This window comes from Chiloscyllium plagiosum, unplaced genomic scaffold (genome assembly GCF_037043375.1).
Source record: "Chiloscyllium plagiosum isolate Xiang-an unplaced genomic scaffold, Cpla_swu_hap1 HiC_scaffold_19, whole genome shotgun sequence".
Classification (NCBI taxonomy): domain Eukaryota; kingdom Metazoa; phylum Chordata; class Chondrichthyes; order Orectolobiformes; family Hemiscylliidae; genus Chiloscyllium; species Chiloscyllium plagiosum.
In genome coordinates this window covers 59,953,905-59,976,711 of record NW_028270157.1, presented here as the reverse complement: position 1 = coordinate 59,976,711, position 22,807 = coordinate 59,953,905, and the positions used below count along the sequence as shown (strand labels likewise).

General features: G+C 40.6%; 1 protein-coding gene across 1 annotated transcript in view; it reads right to left on the bottom strand.

Moving 5' to 3' along the window:
- fam3c (FAM3 metabolism regulating signaling molecule C) overlaps window positions 1-22,807 on the bottom strand; it is a 48,450-nt gene that overhangs the window by 4,709 nt on the left and 20,934 nt on the right. Inside the window, exons 2-8 of the mRNA XM_043709087.2 lie at window positions 19,850-19,905; window positions 13,338-13,442; window positions 11,040-11,069; window positions 8,701-8,824; window positions 3,447-3,505; window positions 2,843-2,893; window positions 591-675 (exon numbers count right to left, since the gene is read on the bottom strand). Coding sequence (XP_043565022.1) covers window positions 591-675; window positions 2,843-2,893; window positions 3,447-3,505; window positions 8,701-8,824; window positions 11,040-11,069; window positions 13,338-13,442; window positions 19,850-19,862 — 467 coding nt within the window. The 5' untranslated portion in view covers window positions 19,863-19,905. The remainder of the gene's footprint in view (window positions 1-590; window positions 676-2,842; window positions 2,894-3,446; window positions 3,506-8,700; window positions 8,825-11,039; window positions 11,070-13,337; window positions 13,443-19,849; window positions 19,906-22,807) is intronic.

Genomic DNA, 22,807 nt, shown 5'->3' with positions numbered 1-22,807 from the left:
GCAATCTTTAAACTTATTTCCCATTGCAATTTCTTCCTTTACCCCTTCCACCATAAATAAAGTGCAGATTTACAATACCCACAATATTCCTGATGTATATACTTATGCCTCATCTAAGACTGACTTATCCATTTGATTTTTAGAGTTTGTAAATCTTCATATCACAAAGGCCATTTACAAAATTTAAACATACATTATATAATTTGTGGATGCATTTTAACAATGGAGATATTTTTTCATGGAAACTATAGCTCCAAGTAATAGGAGTGAGAGAGAGAGACAGACACACACAGACATAGTGAGAGAGAGAGACACACAAAGTGAGAGAGAGAGAGAGAGAGAGAGAGAGAGAGACACACACAGAGTGAGAGAGAGACACACACAGAGTGAGAGAGAGAGACACACAGAGTGAGAGAGAGACACACAGAGTGACACACACACACACACACACACACACACACAGTGTGAGAGAGAATGTTTGGAAAATGGTTGATTTGACAAGATATTTTTCACAGCAGGTCAGCATTAAATTAAACTACTGACTAAACTGACAAACACATTAATTAATAAAGGAATAGGTAATCACTAACTTGGTTGCACTATCATCATAGGTAGCCATAAGCACTACTGTTCCATCCTGCAAGGTCTTCAGGAAATCAATGAAAGGTTTCACATCTGTGAGAAGAAAAAAATGATACACAGATCAGCATTCACTTTCTCTACATTTACCCATACGGATCCAAATATTTATCTATAATTTGAAGTACAGCATTTAAAGCAAACCATATTCATGTAATAGTAAAAGAGAGTGAACATCCAGAGATTGGCAAAGCACACAGACGTCAAGTAACTGCAATTCAATAGGTAATTTGCCAAGAGCAAAGGAAGACAGTATTTTTTTAAAACTGTATTCTCTTATTTAAATTTTCTTAAAATGGACTCTGCAGAAATTTTAAATTGCCTGTCAGAATAAGGATGCTGTCTGCGTCTAGAAATTTCAAGGAATTACTAGGAATTATCAGGACAAAAGCAAATTCAATACCTATTGGACTACAAACCTCCTTGCATTGTATGACAATTTCAGCCAAGCCAATGTAAAAGACCAGTAGAGGAAACTTCTTTTTCAGCCAGGAGACCATGGCTTTGTACGTGGGAAATCATGTCTCACTAACATAATTGAGTTTTTTGAAGAAATAATGAAGAGGATTGATGAGGACAGAGCAGTGGATGTGGTCTATATGCACTTCAGTAAGGTGTTCGACAAGGTTCCTCATGAAAGACTGATTAGCAAGGTTAGATCAGATGGAATACATGGAGAACTAGCCATATGGATGCAGAACTGGCTCGAAGGTAGAAGACAGAGGATGGTGTTGGAGGGTTGCTTTTCAGCCTGGAGGCCTGTGACCAGTGGTGTGCCACAACGATTGGTGCTTTTCGTCATTTATACAAATGATTTGGATGTGAGCATAACAGGTATAGTTAGTAAGTTTGCAGATGACACCAAAACTGGAGGTGTAGTGAATAGCAAGGAAGGTTACCTCAGATTACACCAGATCTTGATCAAATGGGTCAACTGAGGAGTGGCAGATGGAGTTTAATTTAGATAAATGAGGTGCTGCATTTTGGAAAAGCAAATTACAGCAGGACTTATACACTTAATGGTAAGCTCCTAGGGAGTGTTGCTGAACAAAGACCTTGGAGTGCAGGTTCATAGCTCCTTGAAAGTAGAGTCACAAGCAGATAGGATACTGAAGGCAGCTTTTGGCATGCTTTCCTTTATTGGTCAGCACACTGAGTATTGGAAGGGTTTAGAAAAGATTTACAACGATGTCACTAGGGTTGGAGGATTTGAGCTGTGGGGAATCCCTGAATAGGTGGGGTTGTTTTCCCTGAAGCATCTGAGGCTGAGGGGCGACCTCAGAGGTTTATAAAATCATGAGGGGCATGGATAGGGTAAATTGACAAGGTCTTTTCCCTGGGGTGAGGATGTCCAGAACTAGAGGGCATAGGTTTTGGGTGAGAGGGGCAAGCTATAAAAAGGGACTTAAGGGGCAATGTTTTCACACAGAGGGTGGTGCGTATATGGAATGAGCTGCCAGAGGAAGTGCTGGAGGCTGGTACAATTACAGCATCTAAAAGGCATCTGGATGTGTTAATGAATAGGAAAGGTTTAGAGGGATATGGGCCAAGTGCTGGCAAATGGGACTAAGTGAGGTTAGGATATCTGGTTGGCGTGGAAGAGGTGGACCGAAGGGTCTGTTTCCATGCTGTACATCTTATGACTGTAACTGCAGGATGTTCAGATTTCTTCCCTCAACGATAATAGACCCCCACAAGATTGCAACAATAACATGAGGTCATGTTTTGAAGCTAAAACGTGTGTGATGTGCAAAAAAAAATACAAAAATTCACCAGGGTGGGAGTAAAGAAGCCATCACATTAGAACACATCCTGTTATACAATTAGCAGTCTGGTTTATAGAAATTGCTTGAAACCTGAACAACCAACCAATGAGTTTCCACAATCTTTATTACTATGGCTGTCTTTAAGTATATTCAAGGCTGAGACAGACACATTTTTAATCAGTAGGAGGATATACTGGTTATAGGGAAAAGGCAGTAAAGTGGATTTGAATGATGGATCAGACTGAATGGGTTAGGTGGCCCAATTTGGTTGCTCAGTTTCACGGTCTTCTTTGCCATTTTAATGAGGGATCCTTGGTACTTTTTTGAACAGTCTAGTTTACATACACTGTGTATTTTCACGGGAATAGTTTGAATTGAGAATTCATCAACAAGCTAAGAGATTACATTTTGCCTTTTTAAAAAGTTAACTGCGTTACCTCCACTCCACAGGTCAAAAACTTTAGTGTCCAAAGCACTGCCAAGTTTGCCTGCAAACCATCACAAAAAAGGTATCAACCATAATATACTGAAGCAATATAGAAAAAAAGTGCTTAAAGAAAAAATAAAGATGCACAAACAGTACTTTGCCATAAAATTAACAGTAGCCATATTAATAAATAAATCAGAAGGGCTGATGCCCAAAACGTTGATTCTCCTGTTTCCTGGATGCTGCCTGACCTGCTGTGCTGTTCCAGTCTCACATTTTCAGCAGTAATAAATAAATCAGCCTAATTTAACAGCTCGGCATTTCTTAACAAGTAAAACATCTGTTTTTTGATATTCAGTCTCCAGCTAAACATTCTCCCTTCAAACTTTTAAAAATTGGTAAATCAGTAGTGAATAATATTCAATAATTATGAATCAGTTAATATACAGATTAGTTATACACAAAATTTGAGATGTAGCAAAAAACAAGTAGCTAAGAAAGGCAAATTTGCAGAAAGCAAAACAACTCACTAATATAACAGAAACAAAATATGCTGAATGAAGTAATTTTAATAACTAATGAAGAAATTAATCAAACTGGATAAATTCACTTACCATCTATTGTAGCTATATTCATTCCCCGACCAACATTATTTTTAACACCACTCATTATTCTGGAACATAATGAAGGAGTTTTATCAGATTTATCAAGGGTTATTTTCTAGTTTGCTCCAGTTCTGAAGGCTCACAGGTAATCAAGGAGACGTGCAGATACTGGGTTGACATATCACATGACTAATCCCAGAACTTTTGTTTTGTCCAGATGGTACTTAAATTAATGCTTCAACTTTAATTTTTTTTTGCTCTGGTTGAACTTATCATTTTGCATAGTGAGCAGTGTTCTTCGTTTGTTATGAAAGTGTTTATGAACCAACTAGTCCACTGTCACATTTGTAGTACAAGTGTATTCAGTATAACACCAGTGTAACACATCCTGACCAATATGGAAAACAGAGCAGAAAAAGATTCCACGACATTCTGAAAGGCATACTTTTGCATTTAAATGTAGTGACTTTAAATGGCATTGACTTGAATTTTACCTGTTAAAGATGCAGTGGAAGCAGTATTTTACTTTAGATAATTGATAAATAATAAGGCTTATCCTTCAAAAGACTTATTTTATTTATCATTCTCATCTATGTTGTGAATTACAGTCAGAAAATTACTTTTAGTCCTGCTTTCTCTAAAGAGATATTTTGCTTCTCAAGGTGAAGAACCTTGGTTCTGTGGATCAAACAATTCCTTAGTTTTGCCGTGTCAATAATGTTTAAGAGTCAAGTACAACATTGGTCAAATTCTAGTAAATTTACATAAACCCCAATTACATATGAATGTGGTATACATCATCCATATTAAAGTTTGGATTTTGAACTAGTGAGATATGGTTTTGGTCTGTGTGTGAGAAAGGCTTGAATGATTAACTTGTCAGTATTTCTGGAGCCATTTTTCCCAACAGTATTAGAGAGACACTTCCTGGGGTAATAATGGGAATTTGTTTGCATGGTGAGTTTTAAGTGGACAGAGAAACATTGAAGAGCATTAGCTTGTTTTCAGTTAGAAGATCAGATTTGTTTTTGCCTATGGGTAAAAGTTTGATCACTTCTTCAATTCACAGAAGTCCTCATTGAAATTGATGTATGATACACTTTCTCCAACAATTAGTTCAGAAATGTTAGCAAATAGGTCAACTCGCTGTAAAAGATTTTAGTTGAAATCTCCAGAACAGAAGTATTTGGATAGTACCCTGAGGGATTATAGCACAGAAACAGATCCTTCCATCTAACCAGTCCATGCCAACCATAATCCCAAACTAAACCAGTCCCACATATGCATGGCGCATATCCCTCCAAACTTTTGTTCGTCATGTCCTTATCCCAATGTCTTTTAAACATTGTAACTGTACCTGCCTCCACTACTTCCTCTGGAAGTTCATTCCACACACAAACTACCGTCTATGTTTAAAAAACAAATTGCCCTTCATTCCTTTAAATGTTTCTCATCTCACCTTAAAAATGCCCCCTTGTCTTGAAATCCCGAGGGGAAAGACACCAGTCATTTACCTCATCTATACCCCTCATGATTTTATAAGCCTCTAAGGTTTATTTGCATGGTGAGTTTTGAGTGGACAGAGAAACACTGAAAAGTGTTAGCTTGCTTTCAGTTAGAAGATCAGGATTTATTTTTGCTTAGGGGTAAAAGCTTGATCGCTACTTTAAATTCACAGAATTAACCTCAACCTCCTATATTCCAGAGAAATGAGTTCCAGCCTATTCAGCCTCTCTTTATAACTCAAACCCTCTATTCCTGGCAACATCCTGGTAAATCTCTTCTGAATTATCTCCAGTTTAATAATATCCTTCCTACAATAGGATGACCAGAACTGGACACACTATGCTAGAAGACACATCAACATCCTCTACAGCCTCAACACAACTTCCCAATTCCTACACTCAGAAGTCTGAGCAATGAAGGCAAGTATGCTAAACACCTTAACCACCCTGTCTCTATGTAATGCAAACTTCAAAGAATTTCATTAATGAATCCCTTGGTCTCTCTGATATAGGAGAAAGTGAGGTCTGCAGATGCTGGAGATCAGAGCTGGAAATGTGTTGCTGGAAAAGCGCAGCAGGTCAGGCAGCATCCAGGGAACAGGAGAATCGACGTTTCGGGCATAAGCCCTTCTTCAGGAATGGGGAAAGTTTGTCCAGCAGGCTAAGATAAAAGGTAGGGAGGAGGGACTTGGGAGAGGGGCGTCGGAAATGTGATAGGTGGAAAGAGGTCAAGGTGAGGGTGATAGGTCAGACTGGGGTGGGGGCGGAGAGGTCGGGAAGAAGATCTCAGGTTAGGAAGGCGGTGCTGAATTTGATGGATTTGACTGAGACAGGGTGGGGGGAGGGGAAATGAGGAAACTGGTGAAATCCGAGTTCATCCCTTGTGGTTGGAGGGTTCCTAGCCGGAAGATGAGGCGTTCTTCCTCCAACCGTCGTTTTGTTGTGGTCTGACGATGGAGGAGTCCAAAGACCTGCATATCCTTGGTGGAGTGGGAGGGGGAATTGAAATGTTGAGCTACAGGGTGGTTGGGTTGGTTGGTCCGGGTGTCCCAGAGGTGTTCTCTGAAACGCTCCGCAAGTAGCCGGCCTGTCTCCCCAATATAGAGGAGGCCACATCGGGTGCAGAGGATGCAATAGATGATATGTGTGGAGGTGCAGGTGAATCTGTGGCGGATATGGAAGTTTCCTTTGGGGCCTTGGAGGGAGGTGAGGGGGGAGGTGTGGGCGCAAGTCTTGCACCTCCTGCGGTTGCAGGGGAAGGTGCCAGGAGTGGAGGTTGGGTTGGTGGGGGGTGTGGATCTGACGAGGGAGTCACGGAGGGAGTGGTCTTTACGGAATGCTGATAGGGGAGGGGAGGGAAATATATCCTTGGTGGTGGGGTCCGTTTGGAGGTAGCGGACCGCAATTTTCCCCCCCGACGTGGTCGACGATGCCCTCCACCGCATCTCTTCCACTTCCCGCTCCTCCGCCCTTGAACCCCGCCCCTCCAACCGCCACCAGGACAGAACCCCACTGGTCCTCACCTACCACCCCACCAATCTCCATGTACAGCGCATCATCCGCCGTCATTTCCGCTACCTCCAAACGGACCCCACCACCAAGGATATATTTCCCTCCCCTCCCCTATCAGCATTCCGTAAAGACCACTCCCTCCGTGACTCCCTCGTCAGATCCACACCCCCCACCAACCCAACCTCCACTCCCGGCACCTTCCCCTGCAACCGCAGGAGGTGCAAGACTTGCGCCCACACCTCCCCCCTCACCTCCCTCCAAGGCCCCAAAGGAAACTTCCATATCCGCCACAGATTCACCTGCACCTCCACACATATCATCTATTGCATCCTCTGCACCCGATGTGGCCTCCTCTATATTGGGGAGACAGGCCGGCTACTTGCGGAGCGTTTCAGAGAACACCTCTGGGACACCCGGACCAACCAACCCAACCACCCTGTAGCTCAACATTTCAATTCCCCCTCCCACTCCACCAAGGATATGCAGGTCTTTGGACTCCTCCATCGTCAGACCACAACAAAACGACGGTTGGAGGAAGAACGCCTCATCTTCCGGCTAGGAACCCTCCAACCACAAGGGATGAACTCGGATTTCACCAGTTTCCTCATTTCCCCTCCCCCCACCCTGTCTCAGTCAAATCCATCAAATTCAGCACCGCCTTCCTAACCTGAGATCTTCTTCCCGACCTCTCCGCCCCCACCCCAGTCTGACCTATCACCCTCACCTTGACCTCTTTCCACCTATCACATTTCCGACGCCCCTCTCCCAAGTCCCTCCTCCCTACCTTTTATCTTAGCCTGCTGGACAAACTTTCCCCATTCCTGAGGAAGGGCTTATGCCCGAAACGTCGATTCTCCTGTTCCCTGGATGCTGCCTGACCTGCTGCGCTTTTCCAGCAACACATTTCCCTCTCTGATATAGCCAAGGCTCTACTTTTAATTGTAGAAGTCCTGCCCTTGTTTGTTTTTACCAAAATGCAATACCTCACATTTATCCAATTTAAACTTCATTTGCCACTTGTCAGCCCATTGACCCAACTGATCCAGATATTTTTGAAATCTTAGATAGCCTTTCTCATTGTCCATTGTACCACCAATTTTGGTGTCATCCGCAAACTTACTAACCATGCTTCCTACATTCTCATCTAAATTATTTATAGAAATGACAAAGAAAAGTGGGCCCAGCACTAACCTTTGTGGAACATTACTGGTCACATGCCTCCAATCCAAAGACATCACCACATGAGCTGCTGTTAAGCCAGTTTTGTGTCCAATTGACAAGCTCACCCTGAATTCCACATGATCAAACTTCACTGAATAGACTACCATGTGGAACTTTATCAAAGGCTTTACTAAAATCAGAGTAAACAGTCCACCACTCTGCCCTCATCAATCTTCTTGATTACTTTCTCAAAAAACTCAATGAACTTTGTGATACACGATTTCCCTTGAACAAAATTATGCTGACTATCCCTAATCATTTCTTGCCTCTCCAGATGCGTAAAGATCCTATCTTTCAGAATCACCAATAACTTACACAGCACCAAATTCAGACTTGCAGGTCTGTAGTTATATAAAGCTAAGAATGTTTAAGGTCAGTTGTGTGACTTCAAGAAATAGGCTATCAAGCTCATAAGACCAGGAATTGAAAGAAACAGTTAAGTTAAACAAGTGCCATTTAACTGCCCTAATCCCTCAAGAACAAATGAAAAGAAGAGTGCCATTCAGTCACTGGAGCCACTTTCAGATCAGCCATTATCTAATTGTATGGTCATCTTAACTATTTGCTCAATACCTCTTCATAATACTCAGATTTGTTTCTTAACTCACTACCAATTTAAGACTTAGCTTCCATAAGCACCACCTTAACCGCTTTTGGGAGATAATTCCAAATTTCTACTACCTTTTGTCAGAAAACATACTCAATCACAAATGGTCTAGCTCCAATTTTGTAACCCTCATTCTTGATTCCCACAAAATAAAAACTTTTCAACTGTATTGATTCTATTGAATTATTTTAACGCTTAGACCACCTGTTATCAGATTATCCTTTAATCTTCAATACATCCGTGAATGAAGGCCTCAATTTATATAATCCATCCTCCAGTCCCATGGCAGAAGAGTAGTTTGATATACAGGAATGAAGTCGATGGACATGAGAATGCCTCAGTAGACTAAATTTCAAGGTACAACACATCAGAACATAGCTTCCATGCAATACTGAAGCAGAAGCAAATCAATACTTACATTTTATCATCAACACAGATTTTGGGTCCAACAACATTTGCTGCTCCACTTGCCATTTTAAACGCAAAATGCTTCTCAGGACAAGGCTTTGCGAGACCACATTTGTACTTTGGTGGCTTTGTTGCTGTGACAAAGTTTTGAAAACAGTTTCAAAATAATGTTTTCCCATCTACTAAATAGGATAGGTTTTCCTATCCACACAAATCACTAAAATTTTCAGTCAAGCATTATACACTTTTTTCTCCTTTTTCAATCATGAAGCCATTCAACCAAGATAAAAGCCAAGTAGCATTTGCCACAAACCTAGCTTTACACATTATAAGAACAAAGAACCCTAGATGCTGAAAATTGGAAATGAAAACAGAAAACGCTGGAAGTATCAAAAAGTCAGAAATCAGTTCTTCAGACAAGACACCAACATACTTTCACGTCAAATGACACATCAGAACTGGGAAAAGTTAGAAACATAATGGACCTTAATCATGTCAAATACGCTAGGGCTGAAAAACAGCAAAAGGAAAAATCAGAGATCATGGGCGGGGAAGGAAGGTGGGTGTAAACATTCAATCAGCATATAATAGTTGGGTGCAGTTAAAGGAATTACTAATGAGACAAATAAAGAGTCAAAAATGTGTCCAGAAGTTTTGAATAGCAGAAGAATGAACAGTTGCTGTGCAAAAGGAAAGCAAGAGAAAGTAAATTAAAACTGTCATCTGCAAAGAAAAGGAAACAAAATGGGGTTACAGAATATGGACCAAAATTGGTGAACTCAGCGTAGAGTGCAGAAGGATGTCAAAATACTAATTGAAAGACTAAGTTCTATTCCTCAATCTGACACTGAGCTACACAGCAATACTAATTCAAAGACAGAGATGTCAGCACGAAAGCAAGGGAATAATTGAAATTGCCAGCAACCAGAAGCTCAGGGACACGATTACACACTGCATGCAGAGTGCTTTGCAAAGTAGTCGTTCAATCCACACTTGGTCTTGCTAATGTACAGACTGTATTGAGAGAGAAGCATTTTTAAAAACAACATTCATTCATTCACGGGATGTAGATGTCACTGACCAGGCCAGTGATTATTTTCAGCCCCAAATTACCCAGCCAACCACATTGCTGTGGGTCTGGAGTCACATGTAGATCAAATCAGGTGAGGACAGCAATTTCCTTCCCTAAAGGACATGAGTGAACCAGATGGGATTTTACTGACAATCAGCAATGGTTTCATTCGACTCAAGTTTCAAATTTTTATTGAATTCACACTTCAAAATTTGTCATGATGCGATTTGAATCCAGGTCTCAAGAACGTCACCTGGAAATCTAGGTAATAGTCTAGCAATAATACCACTAGGCCAATACCTCTCCAAATACAGTACACCAAGTTACAGGTATAGATTAATTACAGTTTCACCTTGAAGGAATGTTTGGGACTTGACCAGTAAGGACAGAGGAAGTAAAACAGCAAATGCTGAATCTGCTGTGCTTGTAAAGAAAGCTGCTCCGGAAAAGGGCTGGGGGCTCTGGGGGATTGAGAGAAGCGGACTTGCAGTTGTAGATTGGTACCTTTGCACACTGTACAGATACTTAGTTCACTTAAGATTGAAGAAACAAATGCCACATGAAAAATCTCTACTTAAGTAGTCCCTTGGCGACATGGAACTGTAAATGAAGCATCATTGAGGCAGAAGATGCTCTTTACAGGCAGTCCCCAGGTTGTGAGTGGATTCCATTTGTGAGTCCATCCACAAGTCAGACCACAATGTAGGACAACATAAAAGTAGTTACTTGGAAGATCTTTAAAATTATACACCTATATGGGATTGCGTTCCAAAAGTATGAACTTTCTGAAGTCAAACATTCATAAATTGAGGATCTAGTGTGTTCTAAATTAAGTCATGGCAAGTCGCACATTGAAGTGACAAAATGTAATCCTTCTGTTTGACAAGTTTCAGCTTCCTGTGATAGGGAATCCGGTTTCCTTTGAACCTGGAAGATCACTTAATACCACAACACTTTCAAGGCACATGCACGGCTACATATTTTGGAAGTAGGCCAATGCAGAATTGAATTAATATGTGCAATATAGATCAATGTACTTCATTTGCAGTTAAAGCTGGATCTAAGCAAAGCATTAAAACTGTTGCTGAACACTCCAGAAAAGCTTTCCGAAAACACACACAAATTTAAGGTGTAGCATTCCAGCTAGTGAAGTTTCTTTGGAAGATAACTGAATTAAATTCACATCTTTCTTCTGAGATAAGCCAATTTCCTGCTGCAGCTCAAATGTTTTTCATTTTTGTGTCCAATATTAGCATTATTTTACAAAGTAAACTTACGTTTTACTTCCACTTCAACTTCTGATCCGGCTGCAAAATTAAAACATTAAATGGTTGTTAGCCATATGATTAGTTTACTGATTTGAAGACACATTCTGCAAGCTCACATTTTGAAATTAGATTCTAAATATTTTTAGACCATTATGCACCTTTATGGAAGTTTCTATTAATTTGGAATGAAGCTGTCCCACCGAACAGCAAGGGGATCTTACACCTGGAAAAGTTCAGGATGCTCCATAACGGTTAAAGTCTGCTAATATTGTTCTCACTAGTTTCTTCCACTTCTAACTTACAGGTGATTTGCAGTTTTAAACACAGTCAACCAAACTTGGTCTCTCATTAAAATTATGGACTTCCAACTCTGCAAATTATGAACCATTGCATGGTGCCCCTCCCAATAGCCTTTTGGGTGTACCTACAGCCCATAAGACTGTAGCAGTTCAGAAAGGCAATCGATCACACTTCCTAAAAGGCAATTAGGAATGGGCAATAAATGCTGGTTTAATATTCCGTAAACAAATAAAACAATGTTGCTCATAATATTTTGTTCACAGAGAATTGGGAGAAAGAAAAATTAAACATTATAGGGATGAGTCTCTGCCTGATCCCTAGTGTCTGGAAGCAATTGCTTACAGAGGATCCTGCAGTTAACTGGACTCTAGCAATTAAACTGTTAACCTGTCAAGGTGGACAGGCAGGAGGCTGGAAGAACACAGCTAGCCAGGCAGCATCAGGAGGTGCAGAAGTCAACGTTTTGGAGAGTCCTGAAAAAGGGTTACACTCGAAATGTCGACTTCTGCACCACTTGATGCTGCCTGGCTTGCTGTGTCCTTCCAGCATCCTGCCTGTTTACTTTGGATTCCAGCATCTGCAGTTTATCTCTAATCTGCCAAGGTAGCCAGCCACAGTCAAAGTTGGGAATAAAATGTAGAATTGTTATGGCACACGGGGCGGCCATTAGGCCAGTCATTCCAGCACCGGCTCTCGAATTGCCTACTGCCATTCCTGTCTTCATACCGTAGCCCTGTACATTTTTCTTTTCAGATCAAGGTACGGAAAGGGGAGTGAATAGGAGGCAAACTTACCTAAACATTTATCTAAAGAGAAAACAAAATGCAATCACTGACAAGTTTGAATTCACAAGTAATCTCTCAGCGGCATGTGCAATTTCATCTTACAACAGACTTCTAGTTAGCTCACTTTAGTGACTGAAACTAATTTACTATCTACACCTTCTGTTCAAAACCTCACACCCTATTTTATACTGTGATAAAAATCAATTTGTGTCTGTGTTCTTCAAGTTAGCAGCCTGAAGAACAATAGCTTGTTAGAGATTGGAGCATTGAAGACACAGAAAACACCAATAGTAGCTACATTTGATTTTTCCAGAACAGGGCAAGATGCTGTTGGGAAGTTTTAAATAGGCTACAAAGAATAGTTTGAGGGTCAGTGAACAGCAATTAATAAACAAGTAGTCAAAAGTCAAGTAGGGTCAGAGAAAAAGCTCCATGTAGCGATAGTGCTGCTGGTGGCTGGGTCTTTGCTGTTGGGGATCAGAGAACTCCTTGGAGCCATTTGGTAGCTCCATGCTGCTGAGCAACTAGGGCTCAGTGGAGGCCTCGGGTGGCCTATCAGTCGAGTGGATTTGAAAGGAAGCCATCAGCCATAGAGCTAGAATTATGCCCCAGTGATTAGATGCTAGAACGCAGCCATGCAAATTGAGTAGGATGCAGTCACAGAAGACTGACCAACAAGATCATGACCAATTATTGAGGTAGTCTAAGTTACAGTGAGTCTTGAGGAAAATGTATAGTCTACATCTTTGAAGGGGAAGACTGAAAATCCTCATGAGAGACACAATTATGAAGCAATTTTGTGACTCAGTCCACTAGTTTTTGAATGCTTTGGTGAGAGATCTGTAGGTGTCTTGTTTGCATTTGCCATCTAATGTACAGTTCAGTGTGTTCAACCACACATTGCCTGTTAATTCATGACTATCACATGTCAATTCTGAATGTTAAGATTAGAAAACAGATGTCGCGGATTGCTTGCTTTGCTGATTCTTATACAGCAACATGTAGTCTGTCTAAAAACTTCAGAATCTTGCGGCACTTTTATTTTAGCAAGTAACTGGAATTTCAAATTATATCTACTTTAGACAAGAAAAAATATTGGTCTCTGAATGGGTTTGGTAAAATGTAGGTTCTCATCAAAAGCTGTATCCTAATTTGGAGTCTGGTCTGGGATCTTAACATTGAAAATGCAATATTTCCAGGCATATATAAAAAAAATACTTACCAAGTATTGCTCCCAAATTTGCATCTATTTTGATTTCAAATATTTGTAGTGTGAAATAACCCACAAGCAAAAATACAACACCAGCCACTAAACATTTTATGGAACCTGAAAAAGAAAACAAACAGCTTCAACTTCTGATATCAGTTGTAGGATCCTGAAGTAAAATCATGACCAAGCTGACTACATTGCAAGGTTTCAACACACACACAACTAAGGTACAGTTAGTAAGTTCGCAGATGACACCAAAATTAGAGGTGTAGTGGACAGTGAAGAGAGTTACCTCAGATTACAACAGGATCTGGACCAGATGGGCCAATGGGCTGAGAAGTGGCAGATGGAGTTTAATTCAGATAAATGGAAGGTGCTGCATTTTGGGAAAGCAAATTTTTACAGGACTTATAAATAATGGTAAGGTCCTAGGGAGTGTTGCTGAACAAAGAGACCTTGGAGTGCAGGTTCATAGCTCCTTGAAAGTGGAGTCGCAGGTAGATAAGATAGTGAAGGTGGTGTTTGGTATGCTTTCCTTTATTGGTCAGAGTATTGAATACAGGAGTCGGGAGGTCATGTTGTGGCTGTACAGGACATTGGTTAGGCCACTGTTGGAATATTGCATGCAATTCTGGTCTCCTTCCTATCGGAAAGATGTTGTGAAACTTGAAAAGCTTCAGAAAACATTTACAAGAATGTTGCCAGGGTTGGAGGATTTGAGCTACAGGGAGAGGCTGAACAGGCTGGGGATGTTTTCCCTGGAGCGTCGGAGGACGAGGGGTGACCTTACAGAGGCATGGATAGGGGAAATAGGCAAAGTCTTCTCCCTGGGTTGGGGGAGCCCAGAACTAGAGGGCATAGGTGTAGGGTGAGAGGGGAAAGACATAAGAGAGACCTAAGGGGCAGTTTTTTCACACAGAGGGTGGTACGTGTATGGAATGAGCTGCCAGAGGAAGTGGTGGAGGCTGGTACAACTGCAACATTTAAGAGACATTTGGATGGGTACATGAATAGGCAGGGTTTAGAGGGATATGGGCCGGGTGCTGGCAGGTGGGACTCGATTGGGTTGGGATATCTGGTCGGCATGAACGGGTTGGACCGAAGGGTCTGTTTCCATGCTGTACATCTCCATGACTCTATAACTACAGTATCATTGAAAATATGGTCTTGGAGTGTGCGAATGATCTTGCCATAACAAAGATGCTGTGAAATATCATCAATGTGTTTCAATCAGAAATGGATAAATAATACTGAAAAAAGATCCAGAAAAAAAACTTTGCAACACTGTGCACAAGCATAATACTGGAGTTAAAAGACCAGAATGGTCTGCTAAAGGTCTACTAACAGTAATTTCAAATTCAATAACGTTACTGTACTGTATATTGGTATTAAAATCAGCTTCTGAATTTGTTTTAAAAATCCATTCAAGGGATATGGCCAAGCAGACAACCAAACTTCCAATAATATCTTCGCTAAAGTCTTCAAAGGGTCATTTTAATGGAGTGAATGGAATCTGGAAAAAGCTGAACACAGCCTCCACGGATTGCTGGGAAGAAACCATTGATTACAAGACCAGGAAACACTAAGATTGGTTCAACAAGCGTGACTATATTATCCAGTGCCTCATTAACAAGAGAAAATTTTTCCATCCTTAGTAATACAACATCGGCAAGGCAAAGAGAACTCATCAAGCAACAAAGACAGAGTTACAAAGAACAACAAAGGAAGTCAAGAACCAATTGTGGAATCAAAGCCAACGAGCTACAACTTCTTATTCACAAGCACAACATTGCTCCCTCCTTTTCTCCACCTTCATCGCCACCATGCTTCATGTTATCAAGAACAAGCTTCCCAGTGGTTAGGGACATTGTCGAGAGGATTGACAGATAACTTTTCAACCTCAACCAATTGAAATCCAAGAAGAAAATGACTCCGACCTCACTTGTGACAATGTCATCTCTTCTCTCTCGGTTAAGAATATTCAAGTCTTCCTCGATGCCTTTACAGAAGCATACTGTAGAAACGGTCACAGCCTCAAATCCTTTACCAAACTATTCCAGGTCAAGTTTCGATCCACTCCTCCATTAAGATCAACACAGAAATTCTTCCAAATATGGAACACTTCACCACCTGGGAAGCTACTTCTCATTTGAGGCTGACCTTTATGCAGAAATTTAACATCACATTCAATCTGCAAGATCACCTTCAGATGCCTAAAGGATGAGAGTGTTTGACAACTGACATTCAGGTTGATATTAAGATCCTAGTATATATATAAGGTGTGATCCTTCATGCTCTTGTAGATGGCTCCAAAACATGGACTGCCCAGACAAGTCAGCTCAAGACTCTTAATAAGTAACAAACTTTGTTGGAGATGGATTCTCTGATCAGCAGGGAGGACAGTTGTACAAATACCAGTGTCTTTGAAGCAGCTAACAGTAACCAGCATTGGGGCCACGGTCATCCAATTCCACTGGGCCAGCCAAATGCTTAGGATGCCTCAGTTCTACCAAAACAATGCAAAAAGGCACTTGAATGAGAGGAGGACAAAGGAAGCATTTCAAAGACTCCCTGAAGGTTTCATTCAAAAAATGCAACATATGAGATGTCAATGCATGGGAGACCCTCATACAGAACAATCGATCTGGAGGAAACTCCAGCATGACAGAACAGAATTCTTTGAGAATAGCTTGTGGTAATACCTGCCAAATGTGTGGTCAGAGATGTGGCTGAAGAATTGGGCTCATCAACTACAAAGGGACCCATAGAGGAGCCCCAGAAGAATGAACCAAAACTACATTTGATCATTCTTTGTCTCCAATCCTCCACAATATTGCAGAAGCTCTCAGTCACCCTCAGCTGGATTATTTAAAAGGCATTTGGACAAATATATGGGTAGAAAAAGAAGGGTGTGGGCCAAATGCAGGGAAATGGGGTTAGCTTGGATGGACATTTTAGTTGGCATAACCAGTTTAGGCCTGCCTCCGTGTTGCAGGGCTCTATGACTCTAAGCTGCTCAAGGTAGTGTACCATGTTCAACCATTTCCAGTTGGTTCAATGATCTTTCCTCCAAGAGCACTTCAGAAATTTGTTGATGATTATACAATGTTCAGCACCAGTTACAACTCCTCAAATAGCAAAACAGTTGTGTCTACATGGAAGGAGACCCAGACCACAGCAGCTTCAGGTTTTGATAGACAATTAGCAACACACACCAATACCTATTGCTGAAATTCTCGCACTGCACTGAATCCTGACTCACCAGACCCCTGAATATGATGTTGTGCATGTACGTGTTTGTAGGTAGCGAGAGGTGGACACACGGAAGTAGTTCTGCACCCATTGAAATCACAATCTCCTCTAGCTGCTGGAGACAGCGCTCAGAAGGAGGAACCCTCAATTTCAGGAAAGTTGGGACTTGGCTCATTTCCGAACCAATTCCTGTGGTAAAATGTCAAATTCGTAAGCACCTCTGTATTATTGGTGCCAGTGAAAGACTGCCTGAACACACTTGCTAATTAAGCAATGAGCCACTTGTCCCATCAGAATTCCAAGTTGAACAATAGCAAACCACTATAGACAGAGAACATTCTTCAACTGCATTACTGCTATTTAAATTTCTCAAAAATAATGATCCATATTCCAAACAATAAGAAGTCTGAAGCACAAGCATAAACAGTTGAACATACTCGATGAATAGAATTGAGGGTTTTGCATATAATACTGGAAAAATTATTTACAAATGAACACCAATTTTTCCAGCAGGCACTTGACTTTTGCATTTAAAATATATATTTTCATTCTCTGGTTTATTGCATTATCCTGGATATCGCTGAGCTGGAAGGTTTATTTTCAGACATTTCGTCACCATACTAGGTAACATCATCAGTGAGCCTCCAGTGAAACAGTGGTGTTAGTGACCCACTTTCTATGTGTGTGCTTAGGTTTCCTTGGATTGGTGATATCATTTCCTGTGGTGGTGTCATTTCCTGTTCTTTTTCACAGAGGGTAATAAATGGGGTCCAAGTCAATGTATTTGTTGATAGAATTCCAGTTGGAATGCCGTGTTTCTAGGAATTCTCGTGCGTGTCCCGGTTTAGCTTGTCCTAGGATGGATGTGTTGTCCCTATCGAAGTGATGTCCTTTCCTTATCTGTAAGTAAGGATACTAGTGAGAGTGGATCATGTCATTTTGTTGAGAGTATGGTATTGCAAAAGCACAGCAGGGCAGGCAACATCTGAGGAATAGGAGAATTGACGTTTCGGGCATAAGCCCTTCATCAGCAATGACACTTATTCCTGATGAAGGGCTTACACCTGAAATTTCTATTCGCCTACTCCTTGGGATGCTGCCTGACCTGCTGTGCTTTTCCAGTGCCATACTCTCGACTCTGATCTCCAGCATCCTCACTTTCTCAATTTCTTGTTGTGGCTAGTTTACTGCCTGTTTGTGCAATGTAGTGTTTGTTCCAGTTCTTGCACGGTATTTTGTAAATGACATGAGTTTTGCTTGTTGTCTGTATAGGGTCTTACAAGTTCATTAGCTGCTGTTTCAATGTGCTGGTGGGTTTGTGGGCTACCATGATGCCAAAAGGTTTGGACAGTCTGGCAGTCATTTCCAAGATGTTTTTCATGTAGGAGAGAGTGGCTAGGATTTCTGGACGCATTTCATCTGCTTGTTTGGGTTTGTTGCTGAGAAAACGGCGGACTATGTTCATTGGGTATTTGTTCTTTTTGACTGCGCTGTATGGGTGATTTTCCTCTGCTCTTCATAGTTCCTCTGTGCTGCAGTGTGTGGTGGCTCATTGGAATAATGTTTTAATGCAGCTTCGTTTGTGGATGTTGGGATGATTGCTTCTGTAGTTCAATATTTGGTCCGTTTATGTTGTTTTCCTGTAGGTGCCGGTTTGAAGTTCCCCATTGACTGTTCACTCTCTCATGACATCAAGGAATGGCAGTCTGTTGTTGTTTCCTCCTTTTAGTGAACTTTATGCCAGTAAGGATATTATTGATGGTCTTGAAAGTTTCGTCTGATTTGTTTCGTTTCGTGATGACAAAGGTGTCATACACATAGCGGACCCTAAGTTTCCAAACATACAGACAAAGGAGGACATCACCTCGACTGGGACAACACACACATATCACATTCGTGCGAAACAAAGGCACGCACGAGAATTCTTCAAGATATGGCACTCTAACCAGAACTCCATCAATAAATACATTGACTTAGATCCTATTTATCTCCCCTTGAAAAAAAAAGAACTGGAAATGACATCACCCATCTTAAGAAACCAAGAGCTATAGAGAGGCAGGACATAGCACCAGCTCTTCACCGGAGATCCTCACTGATGAGGTTACTAGTATGGTGTAGAAACATCTGAAAAAACCTTTAAGCTCAGTGAGCTAGCTTACATTTATCATCAACCGGAGCTACAAATCTTCTCAAAATTCGCTAGTTATTCTCAATGTATGTATATGCATTGCTTTTACACATTATAAATTAAAATGAGTGCCTTTTTTCTTCATCATGGATTGCTGCACTTTTGTTTAAAAAGTGTATAGTTTATGCATGATTTTGAAAGAAAATAAACTGTAAGAAATTAAACTTAGCAATGTTTCATCTCAGATTCAGGATCATAATTCCCCATCCAAGATCGCCTGTTTCCCACCTCGCTCAGGCTCAACACAGGAATTATAGAGGAATATACAGGCATTCAAGGACTTCATGTGCTAAGAATTATTACAGATTTACATGCAAAAACAAATTTGTTTCAATTTTGAAATAGTTTAATTATTTCAGTCAACCGAAAATCCTTAGAGTGGATTAATTAGGTACTTTAATTGTATCATTGTGAAAATAGGATGGGATCAGATCAATAAACCATACCTAAAAGTTGGCTCATTCTCAAGAGCACAAATTTGCAATAGTCTGCACCCAAAATTAGGGCAAAATTATCGCACGATAGTGAATCTTATAGTCATTCATAACATGCCCATCTTTTCTTGCTAGTCTGTTGCTGGACCAGTCGTGTAGTTCCTCCTTATGCATGCCATTCATGTAGCAATCTTCGCAGTGACAATGGTAACTTGAGCAATTTGGCCAATGCAAAGAACTTACGTCAAGTTAATTGTTAAATATAATATTGAAAACAAATTTTCAAATTTCCATCATATTTAAAAGGCAAGGATATCAGCACTGGGATCCTGAACACTCATAACGTTGGGATACTCTAGATAACAAGTCTCCCCAAAAGCGTTACAACATTGATGCGAAAATAATGTTTCTCCATGTTGTATCTCTTACACATTTAAAGCACACCCAAAATCTGTTCAAAACATTTTTCACAAAAGTCACTTGTATTGCTGGGTACCAATACAAAACAAATCTGTATAATGAATGAGTAATTCTATCGCATGTCAAACTTAATTTCAGATAGTTGGCATGCTGCTCAACATTGCTGCAATGCAATCAAACACTGACAGGTAAATATTATTCAATATAGTTAATCTTTGATTATTTCTTACCTGATAACCTCATTGTTCCAATTGTGGATTTATGATCTGACCTTCAGCTGAAATGCCTACAAAAGCAAAATAAATTGTTGATTACAATAGTGGAAAATACTTTTCAACAAAAAAAATCATAACAATATTGATGGTTTTAAAATATCATTCCAATAGAACTACTCTGAATCTGTACTTACTTGCAATTCCATATACAAGGTACATTTCCCAAACAGAAAAATTTCAAAACAAAATCAAAAGAATCTGAAGTTAAAAAATCTCACATAAAGTTATAGTCCAACAGGTTTATTTGGAAGTACAAGCTTTCAGAGCATTGCTCCTTCGTCAAGTAGCTAGTGGGGCAGGATCATAGGACACAGAATTTATAGCAAAAGATCAGTGTCATACAACTGATACAATGTATCGAACAAACCCAGATTGCTATTAAGCCTTTAATCACTTAGAATGGGGATGCAGGTTTCGATTGATCTTTGTATGACACTTTGTTCTTTTGCTAAAAATTCTGCGTCCTATGATCCTGCTCCACTAGCTACCTGACAAAGGAGCAGTACTCCGAAAGCATGTACTTTCAAATGAACCTGTTGGACAATAACCGAGTGTTGTGATTTTTAACTTTGTCCACCCCAGTCCGACACTGGCACCTCCACATCAAAGAATCTGAAGTAAAAGGCTCAAACGAGGCTGAGAAAAGTTAGAGTGAAAGTATTGATTATACAAATAAAAAGTTTGAAAAACTATTACTGACTGTGTGGAGTTTGCTCATTTTCTTCGTGTCTGCATGGGTTTCTTCTGGGTGGAGGTTGAAACTTTATTGCTGGAACAGCACAGCAGGTCAGGCAGCATCCAGGGAACAGGAGATTCGACGTTTCGGGCACAGGCCCTTCTTCAGGAATCTCCTGTTCCCTGGATGCTGCCTGACCTGCTGTGCTGTTCCAGCAATAAAGTTTCAACTTTGATCTCCAGCATCTGCAGACCTCACTTTCTCCTCGAAGATTTCTTCTGGGTGGTCCAGTTTCATCCCACAATCCAAAGATGTGCAGGTTAGATGAATTGGCCAAGCTAAATTGCCCATAGCGTTCAGGGATGTGTAGATTAGGTGCATTAGTCAGGGGTAAATGTAGAGTAATAGGACGGAGTGAATTACTCTTTGGAGGGTCAGTGTGGACTTGTTGGGCCAAATGGCCTGTTTCCACACTGTAGGGATTCTATGATTTATTGCAATAACGTATTCTACAGTTTTAAGGTATAAAATGGTACAATAGTCTCATACATCATGAGTAGACAATTCAGCCCCTTGAACCTGCTGCCATGTGATACAATCATGGATGATCTCCTCTGCCTCAACTCTTTTCCTGCGCATTCTCCATAGCACTCGATTTTCTATAGTGAAAAGCTAATCAGGGTTTATTTGAACTGCTAGAACTGCAAAAGTTGAAAAGAACACACCAAATGTGTGGTTAGTTTCAGCAACCCTGGTTTAGGAGGCTGTAAAATACAAATCTGAGTTCCCATGACTCATGGCTATCCACTGCTTGAATGGTCATTATTTTCAATTACTGTAACTACTTTGGTATGATCTTTAAACAATCAGACTTAAACAAAACATCTTTTGTAAACTAGTGACGAAGTAAAATTTTGATATAACTTAATTGCTACATTTGGTGGCCACCTCAGTCTCATCTGGTTCTGCTAGTTGCTGTTTAGTGACATGATAATACATTCTTATCTGGCCTTGTACTTTACTTGCCACAGAAGTAGACTGATGGAAACTCAATAGCATGCAATATTGCATCTTGTCAGCTACAGTTACAAAAAGCAAATTAAGACAGATATTGGAATCCTGAAATAAAATGTTAATGTCAGAGATACACAGCAGGTCAGGCAGCATGTGATAGCAAAATAGAGTTAATATACGTATCATCAGAAGATGAAAGGTCAAACTGAAATATTAACTATGTTTCACTGTCCACAGATGTTGCATATTTAGAATATCTCCAATTTTGTCTGTTTCACTTGTTAGACACGTAATGCTTTCTGCTCTCCTATGGTTAACAGTCCTCTTTAATATAGTGCTTCCACATCTTAGTTATGTAGATGCAGTCACAAATGTGGTGAATGCACAATGTGGTAAGATTGTGTTCCAACTCACAAACAGCACAGCTTTTTGAAGAAGTAACAAAGAGGATTGATGAGGGCAGAGCGGTAGATGTGATCTATATGGACTTCAGTAAGGCGCTTGACAAGGTTCCCTGTGGAAGACTGATTAGCAAGGTTAGATCTCATGGAATACAGGGAGAACTAACTATTTGGATACAGAACTGGCTCAAAGGTAGAAGACAGAGGGTGGTTGTGGGAGGTTGTTTTTCAGACTGGAGGCCTGTGACCAGTGGAGTGCCACGAGGATCAGTGCTGGGTCCACTGCTTTCTGTCATTTATATAAACGATTTGGATGTGAACATAGGAGGTATAATAAGTTTGCAGATGACAAAAATTGGAGGTTTGCGCACACAGCGAAGGAGGTTACCTCAGATTACAATGGGATTTTGATCAGATGGGCCAATGGACTAAGAAGTGGCAGATAGAGTTTAATTTAGATAAAAGTGACATGCTGCATTTTGGAAAGGCAAATCAGGGCAGGACTTATACACATAATAGTAAAATCCTGGGGAGTATTACTGAACAACAAAATCTTTGAGTGCAGTTTCATAGTTTCTTGAAAGTACAGGTAGACAAGATAGTGAAGGCAGCGTTTGGTATGCTTTCCTTTATGGGTCAGAGTATTGAGTACAGGAGTTGGAAGATCGTGGTGCAGCTGTACAGAACATTGGTTAAACCACTTTTGGAATACCATGTGCAATTCTGGTCTCCCTGCAATAGGAAGAATGTTGTGAAACTTGAAAGGGTTCAGAAAAGGTTTACATGGATGTTGCCATGGTTGGAGGGTTTGAGCTATAGGAA